A 22228-nucleotide genomic window follows, 5' to 3' on the forward strand; every position below is an offset into this window, starting at 1 on the left:
TGGAGGCCACCACTGGCACCCGGTTGTCCCTGACCTCCGCCAACGCGCCTCGGTGCCGGCACGGAGGGCACCCGTAAACGAACCGTGGTTATTTTGGGGAGGGGGGGGAGCGGGGAGGGCGAAAGCGGGTGGTGATTTTTTTCTTAAGGGTCTAATTTCTTAGTCAGCAACGAATTTATTAACTCATTAGCGCCGGGACAGTGGGCGTCCTGCTGTCGGGAGGGGCAAAGCCTCGGGGCTGATCCCCGGAGCCGGTGGGTCCCCGGCGGCTGTGCTGGGCCGGTGGTGCCGCAGGTGGAAAAGCGGTACCCAAACTCGCAGCCGGCGCTTGCTCTGCAGCCCCTTTGCTGGGTCGCCCCCCCAAAGCGCCCAGCACCTTGTCCCTGTGCCAGGCTGGAGAGCTGAGCTTTCGGGGGGGTACCGGTACCCACAGGAGCCCCCTGGGGCTGCCCAAACCCTCCTGCTCCCCTCCCCAGCACCCGTAGGGCCACCGTGGAGGGGAAAAGGGGTTCGGCTCTGCCCTTCCACACGGGGATACGCCGCTGCGGCCCTACGGGGTGGGGGGCAGAGCCCCTGGGCACCATGGGCTGGCACTGCCCGCGCCGGGGGGGGGCGGGTTGGGACGGGACAGGGCAGAGCCCAGAGCAGGTACCGGAGCAGGGGGAGAGCAAATGACGTTTCCAAGCTAATTTCTGTGAAATTATGAGGTAGGAAGCTGTTTTCAGGAAGTTTTGTCTGTTTCGGGGTTTTTTTTTTTTATTCTTAAAAAATAAAATCAATGTCTTGGCTGGGATTTCCTTCCCCTCCATCACCCTCGTGCCTTGGCGGGGATGTGGCCCCCGGCCGGGCGTAGGGCACAAGAAGCCACGTTGGCCTCTGTCCCCTCGCGGTGGCGGGTGGCCGTGCAGGCTGGGGGGGGGATGCGTTTGCCCACACCAAATCACCACTGCCATTTGCATCGCTCGGGGGGCACAGGGAGCCCTGGCCCCATGGGGTGCCCCAGAGGAGAGAGCAGCCTTGCCCTGTGCGCGCGGGGAGCTCGCCGGGAGCGCGCTGGTGGAAGCACTGGGGCTGAGCATGGCTGGCACTGGGGGGGGGGAGAGCTCAGAAAGCCCCGGGCAGGGCTCCCGGTGGGACGGAGCAGGAGGAGGAGGATGGGCACGGGGCGAGGGTCCGCTCTCTTGGGTGGGAGCGGGCAGCAGTGGTGTTCTGTGCGGTGAGGAGGAGGAGGAGGAGGTGGCAGCAGCCGTGTTTTTGATGCCCGGCCGCACGCCCGGGCTTGCCGGGATGCTGCGGAGCCTCCGCCCCACACCTGGCTTCCACCCGGGCCGCTGCCTGTGCCCCATGGGGGGCTCAGCCCGGTGCCCCCGGGGCTGGCGAGCCGTGGGGAGAGCCGCGAGCTGCTGCGCTCACTCCCGCGTGCCATTGCACGCTTGTTCGCCGGACAGCCGTGCCCGCCCGTGCCCCAGCTCTGTGTGCGCCGTTTCCCCTTGCGCGAGGACGTGCCCGGCTGCACGCAGCGCCTCGTGGGCTCCGGCAAACCCGCTTGGCCCCGGGCCCGCCTGCTGCCGGCTCCTCCTGCGCCACAGCCGGGTCACCCCGTCCCTGCAACTCCCCTGGGCTGTGATGGCCGCGTCCTTGCTGCCCTCCGCCGAGAGCCTTCAGCAACTGTGAGCGCCCCTGGGAGAGCCGGAATAGCCCCGGAGTTCCCCCCTGCCAAGTGTTTTCTTCCCCACCGGCATCCCCTGGGCTCTGTCTGAGCATCCACTGAGGTTTGGGGTGAGGATGGAGGTGGTGGGCTCGGCAACCGGCCTGCCATCAGGAAACAGCCACGGTCTGGGTCTCGGGGGGGCCTTTTATCGCAAATTTGGTACTTCTGGCCCTGGGATTTGCCGGGAGCGGGGAGTTTCGGCAGGCAGCGGGTTTTTCTCTGGGTGCTGAGCTCCTCTCCTTGCCCTGCTGCCTGTTAATTTCCCAGAGCTTTGGAAGCGCTTTGTTGTGGGCGATGGCTCTGCCCGCTGCGCCGGGAGTTGGCCTGTGGGCTGAGAAGTCCCGAGCCGGGCAGGTGGCCCCGCGGTCCCCCGGGGCCGGCAGCCACATCCCTAAAGCCGCCTTGTCCTTAGGCACAACTTTTCCAGCAGCTTCCCAGCCAGGAGAGCTCCCAAAGCCACCGGCATCGGAGCGGGCACTGGGCTCAGCCAAAGCCAGAGCTGCTGCTCATGCTGGAAGGGACCGGTGCCACCAGTGCCATCCCCACTGGGGACGCTGGTCCAGTCCCGCTGGGGACAATTCGGAGCCAGATGATGGCGTCTGCTTGGGGTAGGGCCGGCAGCGAAATGCCGGAGGGCTTTGTTTCTCTGGCAGTGGCTGAGCCGCGGTGGCGGGGACACGCGGGGACGACGGGGAGCCTCTCGCGGGCCAGGCGCTGGAGCCCCAAGTGACAGCGGGGCGCGGGCCGGTCCCCGCTTTTAGAGGAGCAGCCCCGGTGCCAACGCCTCTCCCTGCCCCGGGGGGGGCTGCGAAGGCGCTGGGGCTTGTTTGGGGTGGTGGAGGCAACCGCCCGCCCGGAGCGGCCTCGCTATAGGGCTGCCCCGCCATGGGGCCGACCGCGGGGTCGGCAGAGGGTGAGGGGGAGCGGGGGACGGGGCTGAGAACGGGCCAAGTGTGACAGCAGTGGCCGGATGGAGGGTCCTGGGCAGCCTCCTGCCCCGTGCCGGGCATTGCTGAGGGGTCTCCTCTCGGCAGCCCCTGGCGAGCGCTGGGTGCGGTGCGGAACCCCGGGCTGTGGTGCCGGTGGAAACGATGGCCCCCAAACTGGTTTGGCCCGTTTCAAACGCTCCCTCTTGGCTTATCTGGCTTCAAAGGGCTCCTGCTCCATCCCACGCATACAAATACGCTCCCTGTGAACCCCCGGGGGAGCCCCCCGCCTCCCCCCCAGCTCTGCCTCCCCTCCGTCCTCTCCTCCTGGCAGCCCCAAAGCCCTCCTTGTCGCACCCACGGGTGCCCTGTGCTGGGGGGGTCGAGGGGATGCGGTGGAAAGGACATGATGGACCATGGCCGTGGTGGCGCTGGGGACCAACGGTGGTGTTATTGGGGCATCTCAAAGGCAGCTGAGATGCGGCTCCGCTGCCCGGGACGGGGCAGGCGGGACCCCCGGCCACCCCGCCGGCACCGAGGCTGTGCTGAGGCTGTTTGTGGAGCCGCCGCAAGCCCCAAAAGCGCAAACTTGGCTGCGAGGCGAGCGGGTTTCGAGCGCACATGCAAAACAACGGCGAAGAGACTGGTTGGGTAAGCTGCCGGGGCGGGCCCGCGCCGTGGCCCCACGCCTGCCGCACCGGCCCCGCCGCAGACGGCATCGCCCACCCCGTGCCGGGGCACCCGGCACCCGCGTAGCACCCAGGGGTGCACCCGCCTGCCCGGGAGGATGCTGCAGGGCAACGGCCCTCCAGGGCCACCCAACAAGGTACGTGCTGGCCGGCCCCGCACCCATCGACGCGGCTGTCCCCAACGTGGGTCCCCAGGGAAAGCCGGTGGCACCCACCGTGCCACCCATCCCTGCGCACCGGGCGGGAAGGGACAGTGCGGATGCCAGATCTGGCAGCTGCCTGCTCCTGGCCAGCTTTGGCCCAGAGGCGTTTTTTCTCTCCTCTCCTCTCCTCGTGCCTCAGTTTCCCTGGTGTGGCTCTTGGCACATGTGCGCCGTGGCCAGGCTGCGTGGTGCCGCGCTGGCCACTCCCTGCTTGCAACGCCGATGGCACCGGCAGCCACAGGCTTCCCCGGGGACCCGGTTTTGGGGACAGGCACTCGGTGGTACTCAGGGGGTGGGAGGGGACGGCGCGCACCCAGGAGCCGGGGTCTCCCTGGGGACATGGCTCTGTCACCCCACGGAGGAAGGGATAAGGCTGCCTCCAGGTTTGGGGGGATCAGTGCTCGCTTTAAGGACCCCCCAGACGGAGTTGATTTAACCCTGCGTCACCCTGACCGTGGCCGGATCCTCTTGGGAATCCCCCAATTTTGCTCCAAGCGGGGTGGGTGGGTTAGTGCTGATTTGCTGCATTTTAAGCATCCCAGTGCAGCCCCGCTCCCATCCAACGCTTTCCCCTCTTAAAGAGCCACTTTAGAAGGTGAGCGCTGCCCCTTTGGGCTTAAAACCTGCCTCGACACCCCCCCGCCCCAAAGACCCCTCCATTTCCATCTTTGAGCTGCAGGGCAGTGCTGTGCCGGGGGGACGGGGGCTTGGAAGGGGGGCAGAGCCTGGGGGACCGGGGCTGCCAGCGGGATTGGGGACAGCCCTGGGGGGACAAAGGGGGTCCCAGGGCCGTCCCCAAGCCCCTCCGTGCCTGGCACGGGGACAGCGGGCAAGCGTCGGCTTGCACGGGGAGTGAACCGCCCTCCCCGCCTGCTCCCGGGGGGGGAACCCGTGATTCATACGGGCTCGGAGGGTTGGGAGCGCCCCGCTGAGCTCTGCCAAACTCGGTGCACCCGCCGACGCTCCCCATGTGGGTGGTGCTGAGGTGGGAGAGGAGGGGGGGTGCCTTGGGGGTTATCCCTGGGTGCTGTACCCCAAAAGGGTCAGGTGTGACCCCTAAGCAAAGGGGGGGCTCCCAGTAAACCCGTGAAGTTCCTGGACTCAGCTCCCCCGAGTTGGGGAGGTGGGGGTGTCCCCCCCGGCATTGGTCCCTGGGCACGATGCGATGGTGACACCGGGGTTTGCAGCCCACTGGGGTTTGGGGAGGCCATCAAAGTAGGGACCGTCACCCCAAAACACTCGCCTGCAGCTCTTGCCACCCCGCCCCGGCATCAGCCGCTGCTCCTGCTGACGGCGGCACATTCCTCAGGGACAGCCGCCCTTTTCACCCTCCTAACCAAGCACAAAAGCCGTCCCGGCGTTGTCCTCAACGTCTCGGCCTTGTCATCACCAGGTGACGTAAGCCCCGGCTGGCAAAGCCCATAACGCTTCTGCCAGGCGGGTTCGGAGCGGTGACACCGAGCGCTGAGCCATGGCCCGCTGCAGAGCTGAGGCCGCGTTGCCACGCTCGCCTTCAAACAGCCAAAGCCAGCGCCGGCTTCTCTGGCTGATGCGCTGTGCTGGGGCTGACGGGCAAAACACCCTGTGCCCGGGAGCAGGGGCAGAGCCCGGGCGCCCAGGCAGGGATGAGAACGGGCACAACTCGGTTCAGGAGTGAGCAGATCAATTAGTGAGTCGGGGGCTTAGGGAGAGCGGCAGGAAACACCAGCACGGGGATTTCAGGAGCCGTTCCCGAGCACAGCGGGCTGGGGGGGTTACGTGGCATCCCCCACCCTGGCCGTGCCGGGGTCGGCTGGGGCGGCTCGGCGGGTGGGGCGAGGCTAATTAGTACCTGTGCAGTGGCAGCGGCTGAGTCACCCTGTGTTCATTACCGCCGGGCCTGCCGGCGCTGAGCCGCCCCCCCCCCCCCCCCTTTTTATTTATTTATTTATTATTATTGTTGTTTTTTAATTCCCCGGCTGATTTGAAAAGCAAAGCAGGGAAGGCCCGACCAGTAATTACTGCCAATTAGCCCCCGCTCCGACCCGTCGGCGGGCTGGCCCCCCACCCTGGAGGGATTTGCCGGCCGTGGTGGTGGGCAGCCCGGGGGGCTGGGGTCCGTGGTGGGGTGCTGTGGGGCCCGTGGCTCTCCTAGGAGGTGGCTCGGGCGTCTGGGGGTCTCTGGGGAGACTGCTGGGGCCATGTGGGGGTCCGGGGCTGGCTGAGGAGCTTCTCCGGGGGTCCTGGTCTCTCCAGGGAGGCCATGTGGAGGTCGGGGGCTCTCCAGGGTGGTTGCCCAGAGGCCTTAGGCTCATTGGGGGGACAATATAGGGGTCTGGGGGTCACTGGCAGGGCCCTGTGGGGGTCCGGGGGGTCAATAGGGGTGCTGCCTGGGGCTCTCCTGGAGCCCATGTGGGGGTCCGGGGATGGCCAAGGAGCTTGGCCGGGGGTCGGGGGCTCTCCAGGGAGGTTGCCTGGGGGTCTTAGGCTCATTGGGGGGACAATATGGGGGTCTGGGGGTCGGCGAGGAGGCTGCTTGGGGGGGTCTGGCTGTCCCACGGGGGCTGCAGGTAGGACCACCCGGGACCCCGTCCGCCTGCCTCTGGCCCTCGTCCCCGCGAGGTCGCCCCGGGCGCCTCCACCTGCGTCGGCGAGGGTGGCGGCGGGGGCCCGGTGCGTCCCCCCTCCTTGCCGCCGAGGCGTGGCGGCGGCGGGGCGGGACGGGTGCCTCCCTTCGGCTCAGGGCAGCCGCCGCCGCGCTCACCTGCGCAGGGCGGCCTCGCTCGCCTCGGCCTACGCACCGCCACCGCCGCCGCCACCGCCGCCATGCAGGAGACTAACACCTTCTTGCTGTCGGCCCTGCAGCCCGAGGCCGGCGTCTGCTCGCTGGCCTTGCCCTCGGACCGGCAGCTGGACGGCAGGAGCCGGGAGGCGGCCGAGGCCCAGCGGCTGCGCAGCGCCCGCGTCCAGGAGCAGGTCCGCATCCGCATGATGCTGAGGGGGCAGGCGGCCGCCCGCACCGAGGCCCCCGACCACGCCGACGGCGGCAGAGGTGGGAGATCGCCCCCCCGGGGCACACGCGTCGAAGCAGGCGGCGGGAGCCCCTCCGCCGGCAAGGGGGTTCGGCTCACGCCATGGATTGGGGCTGGGGGGGTCGCCCCCCACCCCGGCTGAGTCCCCCGTCACACCCCCAGCCCCATCCTGGGCTCCTTGCACCCCGCTCGGGGGCCGTGCCTCAGTTTCCCCACTTGCCCCCTGGGGGGATATTTGCACTGGGGAAGGTGGGGGGGGGGGGGGGTCTCGCACCCCGCTTTGGCTAAGGGGATTTTTCTCACCCTGGCGGATCCCTCCCCGTCCCCCACAGCCTCTGAGCGGCGCCGCTGGCCGGGCTCCAAGCTCCTCCATTTAACGTCTGCGCTCGCGGCCTCCGCCCTGCTGCTTCGCCCCGCACCGGCGCCGCGTTCCACTGAGCCCCCCCAACCCGAGGCGCTGGGGGACCCCGGTGGCGGTGGGAAGAGACACCCCATCCCATCGGCAACCCCGAGGGCTGCCTGGGCGTAGGTGTGGGTCACGCTCCCGTCACCGTCACCGCCAGGGCTGGCGGTGTCCTCCTCGTCCCCGCCGGCGGCCCCGGGGCGGTGGCAAGGCGGGAGGGCGGCACAGGGTACAGCAGGGCAGCCCGGTCCCTGCCGGGCTCCCGTCCCCTGGGTGGCGGGGCCGGGACTGGTTTGGGGGGGATGCCTGCGTTGCCGATCCGGCTACGGCCAAGCCGCCGTGTCCCCACCAAGGTGGCAATTACTCCCCTGGCTGTCGGGGCGCGATGAAAGGTGGGGAGGCTGTCGCTCAGCACCGCCGCCGCCTCTCCTGCTCCTCGTTGCCAGCTGGCAGGCGAAGGCAGTGTCCTCCCACTGCCTCATCCCCCCCCGGTGCCACCGGCACTGCCGTGGCTCCCCAAGCAGGTTCCCCCGGGATGAGTAGAGGGGATCTTCGGTCCCCAAGACCACCCCTTTGCCTCCCAGCGCTCATGTTGACCTCCCCATCTCCATCCCGCAGGCGGTCAGTATGGCACGACCCTGCACGCCTTCAGCTCCCGCTCCCAGAGCAATGGCTTGGAGCCCAAAGCTTCGGTACGTACCGGGGGGGTTTGTCCCCCACCCCACACCGGTGCCCATCGCCGTGGCAGCTGGGGGGCCAGCAGAGACCCCGCCACAGGTCGTAGCTGTGGTTGTGCCGAGGGAGGCACACGGCTCCATCCCTTCCTCTCCCCGCAGAGGGGATGGAAGGACAGGCATGCAGGCGCCCCCTGACCCCACGCTTCCCCCCCCCAGCTCTATCAGCCGCTGGCCAAGAAGGATTTCGGCACGCTGAAGGGCAGCAGCTGGTCCTCGCGCTCGGCGGTGGACCTCACCCCGCACAAGCGGATGGCGACCATCAGCAACGGGGGCCTGGCGAAGGGCCAGGGCTACAGCGCCGGCTACGCCGTGTCGCATGCCGCCAACACGTCGCCACGGCCCACCTCCTTCCACGAGCGCAACTACCGGCCCCGGCAGAACTTCGACACCCTCTCGCTGCGGTCCCTGCGGCTGGCCGACGGGCCGCTCCCGTCCACCGCCATCGCAGATGACCGCTATAGCGTCATCTCGGAGCAGCTGGACCCCGTGGGTCACCGTCCCCTCTACAAAAGCCAAGGCAACGGCGGCTTCTCCCGCTCCTACACCTTCGAGAGGCAGATGAGCGCCGGCTCCGCCACCAAGGCCGCCTCCGACTGGCTGGAGGGCGGCGAGGTGACCCAGAGCCGCACCATCCGGGCGCCCGCCATGCGCACGCTCCAGCGCTTCCAGAGCAACAACCGGTCACGGCTCAGCACCGGCTCCTTCGGCAGCATCCAGGCGGCCTCGCAGGCGGGCGTCGGGACCTCCTACATGGGGATGGTGGAGCACAGCTCCCGCGCGCCCTCCGTGCGCAGCCTGGCCGAGTCCAGCCACCACCTCCAGGACCAGCGCGCCCTGGAGATGTACAACGGGCACAGCACGCTGCTCAGCCACCAGTCGGGGGGGTGAGTGCCCACCTTAGTCACTTGGCTGGTTGAGGGCAAACCCCTCCACCTCTCGTCTGGCGTTACCTTGCTGCGAGGGGTGCAGGAGGAAGGGTGAGATGGTGGGCACAGTTTGGCCCCATAGTGCTGGACCATGGCACAGGTTGACCTCTAAGTATGTCCTGCATCTGGCTTTAGCTCCTCTCGAGGTTATCCTGCGACCTGAGGGTAGGAAGATGCTCATTCAGCCGGGTCTGGAGTCCCGTGCCCCATGTGTGTGGTGGGGAGGGAGGCGGGTTGATGGGTCTCCTCCAAGATGTGGGACGTGGTGGGGTGCAGAGGTGGAGGACCCCCGTGGGATGCTCTGTCTGGGCTCTTCCTCACCTGCCTGCTGTTTCCAGGTTTGATGACATTGACCTGCCCTCTGCAGTGAAATACCTGATAGCCAGCGACCCCAACCTGCAGGTCCTGGGCGCTGCCTACCTCCAGCACAAATGCTACAGCGACAGCAACGCCAAGAAGCAGGTGAGCACCTGGGAGCCAAAGGGGAAGGGGATGTTCCCTCTGCCATGGTGGGGCACCCCTGGGAGGGTGGAGGAGATGGAGGCAGCCCTGGTCCCCGGGAGAGTGGCTGGGCGTCTCAACCCGGCCGGCTCTCCCCTCCCAGGCCCGCAGCCTCCAGGCCATGCCCAAGCTGGTGAAGCTGTTCAACAGCCCCAACCAGGAGGTGCAGCGCCATGCCACGGGCGCCATGCGCAACCTCATCTACGACAACGTCGAGAACAAGCTGGCGCTGGTGGAGGAGAACGGCATCTACGAACTCATGCGGACGCTGCGGGAGCCCGATGACGAGCTCCGCAAGAATGTCACAGGTTGGGGGCCACAGCAGGGGTGGGCAGGGGTCCTCCTCCCCTGGGTGTGGCACATGGTGCCCTCACCCCATGAGTAAAGCCCCACTTCATGAGAATGACCTTTTTGCATCATTGCTACCCACACTGTCCCACCGCTGCTCCTGGCTGTGGGTGGTCGGCGCGAGCCCCTGGGGGAGGTGGGTTGGGGTGGATGTGCTCTCCAGCCATCCCTGGGACTGAGGATCCCGCTCCGCGCAGGGATCCTGTGGAACCTCTCCTCCAGTGACAACCTGAAGGACCGCCTGGCCCGGGACACGCTGGAGCAGCTCACGGACCTGGTCCTGGTCCCCCTCTCTGGACTGGGGGGCTCAGGTGTCATCCAGCAGAACCCCTCAGAGGCAGAGATCTTCTACAACTCCACGGGCTTCCTCAGGTACCTGCTCTGGGACGGCTCTGGCCCTCCCACTGTGGACAAAGGCTTGGGTGGAAGAAGAGATGCCATCTGTGCTGCATACGTAGGGAGCAAGGTCCCCAGGGCTCATTCCTGGGGTCCCCATCCCTTGCAGCACTCATACGTGAAGGCCAAGCCTGGGCACCCCTATGGAGGAGGTATTAGCTGCCCTCCCCATGGTGGTGCCCAGCGGCAGGAGGGAGGTGGCTGTGGGGAAGCCCCTTTTCACCGTGATGGACCCATGTTCCCCATGCAGGAATCTCAGCTCTGCCAGCCAGCAGACCCGGCAGAAGATGCGCGAGTGCCACGGGCTGGTGGACTCCATGATCCACTACGTGAACAGCTCCCTGGAAGTGGGCAAGTCAGAGGACAAGGTGAGCCCCAGGAGCTGGGTGCTGGGTGGGTTTGGGTGCCCTGAGACTGGGTGCTGCTCTCTCCCTCCTGGTGGCTCCCTGGCCATGACGGTGCAAAGGCAGGTCTTGATGTGATGGCCGGAAAACCATCCTGGCTCCACCTGCCCTTACTGGGCACAGTGGGGCACTGCTGGTGTCACTGGGGGGACTCTGGCCACAGAACCCCATGGGATTGCACCCCAGGGGACGTGCCAGCTGGAGATGCCCTGGCAGGTAGCACAAGGACTGACCCCCTCCATGCCCCATCTCCTTCCCCCCAGAGCGTGGAGAATGCCGTCTGCGTCCTGCGCAACCTCTCCTACCGCCTGTACGACGAGATGCCCCCGTCCTCCCTCCAGCGCCTGGAAGGCCACAGGAGGAACAACAGTGGCATGGTGACGGGGGAGCTGGTGGGCTGCTTCAGCCCCCAGAGCAAGAAAGCACGAGAGGTCAGTGGCTGGGAAGTGGTGGGCACTGTGACGGCCGTGTCACCTGGGGCGGGGTTGGCACTGGGAAGCAGCTGGCGGAGGAGGTGACGCTGGGGCGGAGGTGGACGCTGGCCTTGGCTGATGGGTGGGACACGCGGGTGAGCTCAGCAGAGGGTGGATCAGGTGTGTGGGGTGAATCAGGGTGCCGAACCCCCGCTTTGCCATGCCACGGGGCATGACGCAGCCGGGGTGACCTGCTGGGTGACTGCCAGCCTGGAGCTGCCCCACGGTAGAGGCCAGGCACGCGGGGGAGAAGGGGACACCAGCAGATGCTGCGGAGGGGACATTCCCTGTGAGTCTAACGGTGCCGCCCCCATCCCCACAGCACTACCTGAATGCGGACATCGTCACCTTCACGGAGGTCTCCAAGGACCCCAAGGGCATGGAGTGGCTCTGGAACCCGCAGATCGTGGGCATCTACAACCGGCTGCTGCAGCGCTGCGAGCTCAACAAGCACACGACGGAGGCGGCGTCGGGCGCCCTGCAGAACATCACCGCCGGGGACCGCAGGGTGAGGGCGTGGGAAAGGAACGTCCCCGGGGGCCCCATCTTGCCCGGCTGTCCCCACCGCCTGGCCAGTCACAGCCGTGCCTGGGGAGGGGACGCACCTCCCTGTGGGTTGGGACCAGCCTTTCCTGGGTGGGGGACGTGGCCATCACGCTACTTGCCACCTGGGCATGGGTCACCCCGACCCGGCCCCGTTGAGCAAGAGGAGGAGGAAGATGGGGTGGGAGGAGGAGGCAGCCGGTGGGCCCCTGGCGGCTGTCTCCAAGCGTGTGTTTGCCCCGGCAGTGGGCGGGCGTGCTGAGCCGGCTGGCCTTGGAGCAGGAGCGCATCCTGAACCCCGTGCTGGACCGCGTCCGCACCGCCGACCACCACCAGCTGCGCTCCCTGACGGGGCTCATCCGCAACCTGTCCCGCCATGCCCGCAACAAGGACGAGATGTGTGAGTGCCGGGGAGGGATGGGCAGGGCCGGGGCTGCCAGGAGGAGCCCGACGGACGCTCTCCACCCTTTTCCTCCTTCGTCTGGCCTCTAGTTACCTCCAGCCATGTCTCAGCACCTTCCTGCCCGCTGCATCCCTGCTCACAGCTGAACACGCGGTGGCCGGTGCATCCCCCTTCCCCAGTAACCAAACACCCCCTACAAGTTGTGCTCTGCCTCCAACCCCACCACCTCACTTGGCTTTGTCCTCATCCCCAAATTCCTCTCCCAGGTGCCAAGGTGTCTCAGTAGGGACTCCAGAGAGCAAAGGGCTTGAAGATGTCCTTGGTGCGGCCCCGCAGGTTCTTGGCTGGACCTTCTGTCCCCTCATTGCCCCCAGGAGGTTGCAGGGTTCATCCCCAGGCTGCCGTGTGTCCCCTGGGTCTGGCCACCAGCCTTGATGTGATGCCTTTGCCCACCAGCGACCAAGGTGGTCAGCCACTTGATTGAGAAGCTGCCGGGGAGCATCGGGGACAAGGCACCACCCGCTGACGTCATCGTGAACATCATCGCGGTCCTCAACAACCTGGTGGTGGAGAGCCCTATGGCTGCCCGTGACATTGTCTACTTTGATGGCCTCAGGAAGCTCTTCTACATCAAGAAGAGAAGGGACAGGTGGGAGCTCCCCGTCTACTCTGCTGTCCCAGCTCAGACCTGGGGTCCAGTCCTGCTCTCCCCTTCATCCTCTGGTCCAACTCCCAGGTGTTGGGAGTCACCAAACCAGCTCAGAGTGGCCCCATGGCCACTTTCCAGACCTTTGCCACCTCCCCAGGACACCCCGCCACAGGGTTGTCCATCGCTGCAGCCACCTTCTTCCCATCTGGGTGCTTCTCACCTCTCCTGCCAGAAGCACTTGCCACCCTGCCCATTGCGGTGGGCTCCAGCCTTTACTTTTCTGCCTTTTACCACCAGTGCCAAGTCCTCAGCCCCTCTGGGCCCTTCTGGGGTGGTATCCTTGGGCTGATGGGCACCATCCCGTGCCCAGTGGTACCCAAAGCTCAATGCCTTCTGTCTCTGTCCCAGCTCGGACAACGAGAAGTCCTCCAGAGCAGCAGCCAGCCTCCTGGGCAACATGTGGCAATATACCAAGCTCCACCGGGACTTCAAGATGGTATGTACCATCCCCCGGTGCCGCCTCCGGCTGGTGGGATGCTGGGATGGGTCCCGAGGGTGGAGTCCAAGGGAGTCAAGGCCAGTGGCTTCACCCTGGAAAGCCACACCGCCCAAATGGCTCCAGGCATAGGACAGGCTCCAGCTCCACACCTGCCCCTCCTGAAGGGGGGATAATGTCCCCAGAGCGTTGTCCCTGTGGTGGCATCTGCACCAGCGGGGTGGGGACAGCCGTGTGCCCAATGTGGGGACAGCATGGCCCTGCCAGGGCTGGAGCAGAGTGGGTTTGTGTTCGTGTTTCCACTGCTCAGTGAGGTGCGGGCAGAGGTGTCCTGGGGCAGGAGAGGTGATGGTGACAGTGTCCCTGCCGTGTGATGAGTGCCCTGTCTTGTTGCAGAAGGGGTACCGGAAGGAGGACTTCCTCAGCCTGTGAGGACAACCCCTGGGAACCGGACTGCCCAGCCCTGACTGTCCCTGCCGGGATGTTCCTTGCTGCTGGACGTGCCCAGGGCAAGCTGCTGGCCACCAGACCCCCGCTGTGTAGCTTAGTCCCCGCTGCGTCCCTCGTGTCTCCCCCCTCTGCCGGGTCCCCCTTCCCCGGGTGGGGGGACGCTTTTCCTCCCTCCTGCCGCAGCCTTAAACACAGCGACTGCTTTTAGCTCTGCTGCAGGGACCTGCTGGGACCCCAGTTATCGGGGGACTGCCCCATGGCACCCAAAGGTCCTCAGCCCCTGGGGACCCTTCCCACTCCCGGGGAGCTGCCTGCCAAAGCTCAGCTTGTCTTGTGGCTCGGCGGAGGGGCAGGAGCTGCAGGGCTTTGGGGAGGCTCCTGCAGAGCAATGCTGGTGGGGAGGAGGGCTTCTGGGGGCACCCCATCCCAGCTCCCTGAATCACGGCACACGGGGGCGCGTGGTGGGTTAGACACTCTCTGTCCTGGCTGGGTGGGGACGGGGCTTCGCATAGCTCGGGGGGGTTGTGGGACGTCTGAGGTGGCTTCCCAAATTTTTACGGGGTGGCACCGTGGCCATAAGGAGCAAGGAAGCAGCATTGGCGATGCAGTGCTGAGTCCCCCTCTTTGCCAGGGATGGCGGGGTTGTGATTGATGCTGCCTCATGCCCTCGCTGCAAGAAGCCAGGGGATCTCTGAGCCACGCCGTCCCCATCTGTACACCCCGCGGGGACTGTCCCCGTGCAGGCAGAGCTGCCGCTGCCACTCCTCAGTGGCTGCTGGGCTCAGGGTTGGGCATGGCCGGTGCTGCGCAAGCAGGATTTGGGCAGGGCCAGCCGGCTTGTGTTTGCTGGGCGGCGTCTCCCCGCGGGTGGGGAGATGCCCTCGGTGCCCAGCGCGGCCGGCGCAGGTGGGGCAGCGGGTCCAAAGCTCTCCCTGCCATGGTGGTGGTGGTGGCAGCGGCCGGGCCGGGGCACGCGGGTGGGCTGTGGGGTGGCTTCGGTCTGCCGGTGGGTTTGGGGCTGGGTGGGCAGACCCTGCGCTTGGGGGGCATCACGCAGTCCGTTTGGGAAATGAGGTAGATTAGGTACGGGGTGGCAGGGTGGGGGAGACCGGGCGGCGCTGCCAGGAGGGGCTGCGTCCGGGGCTGGTGTGGCCCCCCCGGTGTGCCGGCACCCGGCACGGTCCGGGCTGGCATATCACGGTGCGTTTGTCTCTTCAGCTCTCCATGTACAAACTCCCTGAGCCCTGTGTATCCCTGAAATAAAGGCCTTGAACGATGCCCGCTTGCCCCCGGCTCAGCCAGCACGTGGGAGAGGAGGAGAGCACCCCGTGGGACACCAGTGTGTGGGTGAGCTCACCCTGTGGTGCCATTCTCCTTGCCATGTCTGGGTGTTGCTCTGAGTCAGTGTGGTGGGTACGTTGGCATGGGGACAGGATCTGGCACAGGGACGGGACACAGCACAGCGCTGCCTGCCCTGCTGGCCATGGTGGGGAGAGACCCACCGGTGGCACCCGCGTCCCCACAGATGGATGAGACTCACTCGGAGCAGCAGCATTTTATTGCCACGGGGGTTTCCACAGGTGAGAGGGTGCTGCAGTCGCTCCTGTTGGGCATTTCCCAGCCTCTGGGCCACTGGGAGTGGGGCACGCTGCTTCTTGGAGAGCATCATCTGTCCCAACGCTTGTCCATCAGGCAGGAAAAGTGTCCCTGCTGCCCATGGCAGGGAGGGGGGCCCAGCACCTGAGGGTGCCCAGGCACTACAGGCGGGGGTGTCCCCTGGGGATTGTTTTCCACCACAGAGCATGCTGCCAGAAGGAGCCAGCTCCTGTCTTTCCCACCGAGACCTGGGCTTCAGTCCCATCATAAAGCCCAGGCTCCTCTGGCCGTGATCTGCGTCCGTGTGGCCCCACAGGGCAGGGGGACGCTGCCTTTGCCAGCCTGTCGCCCCACTCAAATGTCGTCCTCTGTCACCAGGCAGTAGAAGTCTGTGCGGGCGCTGTAGTTGCGTGATCCCAGGTCTGAGATGTCGAGGTCGGTTCTCTGGCTGTCCCTCAGCTGTGTGTCCTCCATGGTGCCGGCAGCCAAAGCCATGGGAGTGCCGGGGCTACCGATGCGGGGAGGCTTGGGGCTTCCGAAAACACATCCTCGGAGGCCTGGAAGGAGTGGGGAGATGAGTTTTTGGCAGTGGGGACGGGGTTAAACCCAGCCTGCTTGCCACAGGAGGGTGAAGCAAAGCCCAGAGGTGACCTCCAGTGCACATTTGTTGCCCCCAGGAGAAGCAGCAGGGGACAAGGACCTGTACCGAGGTCCCCATCCGGGTGGAGGTCTCCACCGCTGTCCAGGTAGCTGCTGTGCAGGATCAGCATGGGGTCCTTGTCCTCCTGCAGCTGTGTCTGTGGGTCACCCATGGTCCCCTGGAAGGACACTTTGCGGGGCAGGGCCAGGCACAGCTCCTTCCAGAAGTCCGATGATGGTGTCTGCTTGGGGCAGGGAGGGGATGAGTCGTGTAGGGACCACCATGAAGCCAAGCCCGGCCCCACACAGGGCTGGGGAAGGCTTTGTGGGGCTCGGCTCAGTCTTCCCGGCGCTGGGAGCTCAGCCAAGGCGAGGGCTGTGCTCCCGGCATGGCAGCGTGCCCGCCGGTGGAGAAACCGGCCCAACCTGCTGAAACGCTCCCCAGGGCTCCGGCTCCCAGCCTGGCCCTGAAATGGCCACAGCAGCCACGGGCCAAAGCTTTGCTCTGAGAGCTGAGGCTTCACCCCGGCGCCTCGGCCAGGGGAGACCCCGGAGCCACACAGGGCTCCTGGTCATGCAGGTTTGGGGAGCGAGCACCCAGATCTGGGGCTGCTTCAGCTGTTTGTTTTTTTTAAATTGCTGCTAAAAGACTAGTGCCCCAACCTGCTTTTTAGGAGTACTGAAGCGCAAGGAGCAGCCCTGGAGTGTGATAGGGAGGCTGACACAAAACGGGGTGCTGGGGGTGGAAATGGGGGTGCCAGCGGGCCGGGGTCCTGCTCAGCTCTCACCATGGATCCAGCTCGCCACACCAGCAAGGTCACTGTGCTCCGGTGCTGCTTCAGCAGGCTGATGGCGGGGTGGGTGATCTCGCGGTACTGGCTCTCGAAGACGATGAAGATGGGTTTCTTGGAAAGCTCCAGCAGCCTCCAAAGCCCTTCCCTGTGAGACAGGCGTGTGGCAGGAGGGTGAAGGACCCGCTGGCTCCTCTCCCCTGAGAGCAGGCAGGAGCTGCTCCTACCTGAAGCTGCTGTTGCACCAGTCTTGCTCCAGGTATGCGACGGAGAGGACCACGATGAGACGCCGGCACCGGCTTACGTTCATGATCAGGTCGGCCGAGGGCTCTGCAGGCAAAAGGATTTCAAGCCCCCAGGTGCTGGTGTCGCCCCTCTGCCCGACCCCGCGTGGGGCCAGTGCCTACCTGAGTTGGGCAGGATGGTTTGCTCGTCCAGGAAGAGCTTGTAGCCGTAGCGGTTCTCCAGCTGTGGCTTCATGATGAAGTGGACAAACTTTCGGTCATCTGGGGCGGTGGCGTGGGAGACGTAGGCGTCGTACAGCTTCCCATCTGGAGAGAGCCATGGGGAGAGGGGGGTTTGGAACGCCAGGACAGGCTCTGCGTGTTGGAGAGCCCCCAGTCTGGGGGAGGCTTTTCCCAAGGGGGGACCACCTCCATGCCCTTCTCTGGTGGCTCACCATTTATCTCCAGCTCGCCGTAGTGGTTCCGGTACCAGAGGAGCATGTTCAGGCGGCATCGGACATAGAGCCCGGCCAGAAGCACCAGGAGCATCAGGACCAGGAGGGCTGCCAGCACCGCGGGCACGTGCCCTGCCGCCTCTGCGAGGACAGGGAAGGGCATGGTGAGCATGGCCGGTGACCCCTGGCCTGGCTTTTCTGGGTTTGGTGTAGGTTTGTGCTGTGATACACTGCCCTGGGGAGGCAGCAGTAACCCCCATGGGGCTGCCATTCTTGCCCTATGCAAGCGGGTCCTCCCTGGAGGTGTCCCTTCCCTGTCCCCAGCATGTCCCTACCCACTCGCCGCAGGGTGAAGGTGGCAGTGGCGTTGCTGACCCAGCAGGCAAACACCCCGAAGTCGGCATCATGCGTGAGATTGAGCTGCAGGATGCTGGCGAGGAGCCGCTCCGAGGCATTTTGGCCAAACCTGGGGGGGAGATAGGGCCGCTGTGGGTTGGTGACAGACAGACAGATAGATGGACATGTCCCAGGGCAGGCTCCTTACCAGGTGGTGTCCTGGCTGCTCTCGCTGCCCAGCCACTGCCCATCTTTGGTCCAGGCAGGGACGGGCTCGCAGCGCTCGGCGGCCGCCCAGCGCACGGTGCAGTTCAGCGCTATCCGGCTCCCCAGCGCCAGCTCCAGCGTCTCATTGGCAGCCGGGACGAGGATTTCGGGGGTCACACGGCAAAGGTCTGGGGGCACAGCAGGAAAGGGGGTTTCAGCTGGGAAAGCTGCTCCAGCTCCTGGCTGGGCAGGATGCCGCCATAGCCATCCCGACTTCCCCGGAAAAACAAGCTCTGCCGTGGGGGTCTGGCACCAAGCACTGCTTGCAGCTGTTTTGCAACAGGCTGAGCTGGTTTTTGGGGCTGGGACAGACCCTCTCCTGCCCTGCAAGGCAGTGCTGGAGCTCCAAGCAGGACCCGCAGCTATGCCTGCCATCGAGGGGTCCTTCCCAGATAAAAACAGGTGAAAGTTTTGATTTTGCAGCCTACCTGCCATGGTGTGCTCAGGAGATGTGCAGGGGAGCTGCCGGCATCACCAGCGGGCCACCCGTGGCAGGAGGGCCCCTGCGGTGTGGTGTCTTCCGGGGGGACAAAGTCCACCTGCCACCGCCGCAGGGCAGGCTGGGCCTGGAATAGATCAGAAATGGCTCCGTGAGCGCTGGCTGCTCCCTGGGCTGGCACAGAGGAGCGTCCCGATGGTCCCCATTGCTCCCCGCAGCAACTGGCATCAGGGGGTGGTGGGTGCCACTCTGGGGTAAAGCCAAAGCCGTGTCCCAGCCACAGTGTGGTGGCCACCATGTCACCTGCCCTCCCCGCACAGCGTCAACTCCCAGCCTGGCTTCCCTGACCGTGAATTTACGGGTGGCAGGTGATTAATGACCAACCAGGGGCTGCAGGACGTTAAAAACATGGCTTTGGCTCAAACCAGAGGCCAGTGAGGGGAATCAAGCCGCGGTTGTAGCTCAACCATGGGGCATGAAACCATGGTGAGCTGTCCCCGCAGCTGTGTCTGGGGGGGCTCGGTGGCACCCCGTCTGTGCTGCCAACACCCTGTCTTGGCTGCAGTGCTGCTTCCAGCCCAACATGCCCATTGAAATTGCTAATTAAACAGTGGGGCGGTTTATTTATAGCAACACGGGCTTCCTATCTCGTGAGCTCTTGCAGTGTTGAGCTAAGCCAAGCGGTCGCAGCCCTCCCCTCGCGCTCGGAAGCTCGGCATGTCACTGCCCCGTGGCCATGCCCGGGGAGAGGTGTAGCCGCACGACGTGCTGTGCGTGGGGGCAAAGCGGGGAGCGTGGGGATGGTGTATTGGAGATCATCCCCCGGCTGGTGGCAGTGGCACCGCAACTGCCCCAGGGGAAGAGGGGCACCAGGGAGGACACCCTGCACCCCACCAGTAAATCTCAGCAGTACAAACGGGCACCGGGAGAAAACGGCGAAGCAGAGCCCAGTGGTGGGGTTGGGCTCCTCTGTCCCCAAACACCCGCAGAGTCCCCGGTGCAGGTGGTGTGCCTGCTGGGGCCGATGTGGGAATAACAAGAACGTCATGTTGCTGGTGATTCTGCACGACTGTAAACACATCCAGCGTAACTGCCAGGGCCGGGAGGGATAAAAATCTCTCTTGGCTGCCTCTTTGCCCCAGAGCTTCATCGCTCTCGGTTGCAGCCTGGTTTTGGGTAACAGTGGGGCTGAGGCTGGGCTCGCCCCTGGAGAAACCGCATCTCTGCTGCTGGTGTGAAATGGGAAGGGGGCAGGTCTGCAGTGCTGCTCTGCCGTGAACAGCAATGGAGGCGCGGTGCTTCCCTTTGGCACAGCAGCCCTGGCGCCAGGCACGAGGCGAAACTGTGGGTCAAGGTACGCTGGGGATGCTTGTAACAGTTCAGCTTGAGCAGCTGGAAAGCGATTAACTGGGTTTCTCCATGGCAGGGGATGGAAGAAGAGCAGGGGATGGAGATGAGCCAGGCTTTTGCATGGGGAAGGGGATGGGAGATGCTACACCAGGGTGGTGTGGGCTCTCTCTGCCCGGCAGGGATGCTCCAGCTCTGCTTGGTCATGCCCAGGTGGGTCACTCGTAGATTTCACTGTCATCGGATTTCACTGACACTCGGAAATAAGGAAGCCCCAACAAGATGCAGACTGGCCAGAGAGCTCAGGGAAGCCCTAAATGCCTTCCCAGCCCCATGGAGAGGTGCAGCCAGCCAGGGCCCCTCTGCTCTGGGGCGAGAAATGGTGACAGATGCCCAAAGGGCAGGCAGGTGTCAGGGCTGCTGCCCACGAGGGAGGGAGGAGCATGGGTTAACGGACAGCAGTATGCTCCCAATTTCCTACATCTTGGGGTTGGGGACACCCCGGTTTTGTAGCGCTCCAAGTGCGGCAGAGGACCCTGCGGACGCCGTGCGTTAGTAGGTGATGGTTGGGCTGTGGCATCCCCCCAGAGCACAACCACCAGGAAAGCGAGGAGGGCAGGGTGGCAGGGGAGCTGCAGGTCTGCATACACCAAGGGAGAGAGCGCGGCCGGAGAGATGGAGGAGAGAAGCAGGGCTTGTGGGGAGAGGGTGAAACCCCTGCTGACCCTGGCCGAGACAGCATCGACGCGGAAAGGGAAGCGGAGGAGAGCTGCATTTACCTTCGGAGCTTTCCTGGTGCCCTGGCCACAGGCTTCCTGCCAGCTGCCTCCCTTGTGAGCTGCTTGAGCCGACTGGACCTGCCAGATCAGTGCTTGTTTTTTCTCTCTCTTTTTTTTAATTATTTATTTTTCCCCCTCCCCGGTTCAGCCCCTGCCCTTCACTGGGCTCTCCCGCCGCCCCAATCACTGGGCGCCAGGCCTGCAGGAGGGGTTGGCCGTCCCTCCCTCCTGCTGCTCCACCTCCATCTCCACCTGAACCTGTGGGGGAAAAAAAATAAATAACTCTGGCTTTTTTTCTTTTCCCCTCTGGGAAGGGGAAAGAAAAAAAAGAGAGAGAAAAAAGAAGGCAACCCACTCAGCCTGCCGGTGCAGCAGCCCGAGGGAGACAGGTACAAACATTGCACGAGGCTCTCGGAGCCAAGGAGAGGAGGAAATCCCCCAGCTCTCCATGGCTGGAAAAGTCCACGGAAGTGTTGGGGCAAGACGAGACCCGCACCCAGCACCCGCTACCACCAGTAATACTGGTAAATACGGCAGCAGCCAGGGGCTTGCACTGGAGGTTTGGGGCTGTTTGTTCAATGCAGCGCCCCGGGGAGAGCCTGGGGCAGAGCCTGCATTTTGGGGCTACGGTTTGCTGAGCAATGGCAAACTTCATACTTTCAGGCTTCGTTAAGGTGAGTTACTGATGGGGGGAGGTAGGGGGAGGCCGGGCAGCCAGCAGCTGTGCCCACCGGTTTCTTGAGGTCTCCTGTCAGTTTCCCTCTCCTTTGTGATTTTAAAAGCCTCTTTGCAAGTTGAAGCTGGTACCGCAGGGTGGCTCCTGCGGCTAGCACTGGCCGTGGGGAACTGTGCCAAGCCGTGGTCATTCACGAACAGCAGGTGATGGCTTGTAATAATTACCGAGGAGGCGATTCAAGCTGCCGCACGCTCCAGGCACGGGCTGCCTCCATGGCCGCGGCACAGCCTGGCACTGCAACCAGCCCAGGCTGGTGAGCGAGAAACACCGACCTGACCCGCAGCTGTTAAGCAGCAAAAACATCGGTGTCTTCAGTGAGGCCATCGCACGGTTTGAGGCCAAAAAGGGAAGAAAAGAGGCTATTTTCCTCTCGCAAGGCGCCAGCTCTGCAGGGTTAGGGGCTCGGGGTGGCGTTGGGGCCCTGGCATCTTGGCCAGCCTCATCAGCGGCGGTGTTCACACCTCCCCACTGGGGCAGGTGGGGGAACAGCCTCCCGGGACGGGCTCTTTCAGCTTTCCGACGTGTTTCCGCTTCTAATGATTCACTTATTTGTATTTTGTTTACCAATCGCCTCTCGCAGGCCGCGTGTAGAGCCCGGGCCGGGGCTGCCTCCCCGCGCTGTTTCCATGGCAACCGCACGCCGCCTGGCCGGAAGTCAGGCCGGAAGCGGGGCTCCCGCGCGCGGTGCACGCCGGGTACTGTAGTCCCGCCCCGGCACTGCAACATGGCGGAGCTGCCCTCGATCGGTTGCCGTCCCTGCTGCCGGGCCGGGCCGCCGGGCCTCCCCCCGGGCCCGCAAACGGGGGCCTCGGGGGCAGAATAAGGCCGGGTCAGCGCGGCGCCGGGCCTCCCCCACCCCCGGAGGGCAAAGCTGGGGGGTGAGGGAGACGGGCAGTGGTGCAGTGGGCCTGGGCTGGTGTACAGCCCGTCTCGACAGGGCCTGCTCTCCCTGCGTGACGTGTATGTGTATGCTTTTTATATATGTATACAAATACACACACAGATACAGGTCACAGGTAGGTCTGTGGGCCTGTTCACATGGAGAAACATCACGACTCTGAATCTTTATTGGTTATGTGAAATACTGGTGCTGTTGTCCTGTTGTGGGGGGAAAAAGGGACGAAGGGAAGCCCACTGGAGGGCTGGGGCTCTGGAATGGCCCCTGGGTCCTCTGCCCTCCAGCGAGCAGCTGGGTGTGTGTTCAGTTCAGGGGGGTGCTGCTCGGTCGTCAGTGATACCACGGTCACTGTGCGTGGGCTGTGAACGCCAGTGTAGACCAGTTGGCTTTGTGGGATGATAACGGATCTCCAGGAACAAGCCCAGATCCTGGGGATGGCAAGGGCGTGAGGA

The 22228-nt window shown here is 65.0% G+C and overlaps 2 protein-coding genes across 2 annotated transcripts; one reads left to right on the top strand and one right to left on the bottom strand.

Annotated features, from left to right (window-relative positions):
- Positions 1-3424: 3424 nt before the first annotated feature.
- PKP3 (plakophilin 3) lies at positions 3425-13251 on the top strand (the record flags this gene model as incomplete). The annotated part of the gene is made up of 14 exons (XM_082485163.1): positions 3425-3463; positions 6374-6560; positions 7562-7635; positions 7837-8564; positions 8945-9068; positions 9211-9415; positions 9653-9827; positions 10102-10219; positions 10519-10686; positions 11051-11236; positions 11518-11671; positions 12131-12323; positions 12732-12819; positions 13216-13251. 14 exons carry the CDS (start codon positions 3425-3427, stop codon positions 13249-13251), a joined length of 2475 nt encoding a protein of 824 aa, XP_082341289.1.
- A 1968-nt stretch (positions 13252-15219) lies between these two features.
- Positions 15220-18012, bottom strand: SIGIRR (single Ig and TIR domain containing; the record flags this gene model as incomplete). Its single annotated transcript, XM_082485007.1, has 9 exons — positions 15220-15422; positions 15572-15746; positions 16293-16443; positions 16523-16625; positions 16703-16846; positions 16975-17115; positions 17310-17440; positions 17519-17705; positions 18006-18012. The coding sequence occupies 9 exons, from the start codon at positions 18010-18012 to the stop codon at positions 15220-15222; spliced, it is 1242 nt and encodes a 413-aa protein (XP_082341133.1).
- Between the last annotated feature and the right edge of the window lie 4216 nt (positions 18013-22228).

Source organism: Vanellus vanellus, assembly GCF_965231255.1.
Source record: "Vanellus vanellus genome assembly, chromosome: 6".
In the NCBI taxonomy this organism is placed as follows: domain Eukaryota; kingdom Metazoa; phylum Chordata; class Aves; order Charadriiformes; family Charadriidae; genus Vanellus; species Vanellus vanellus.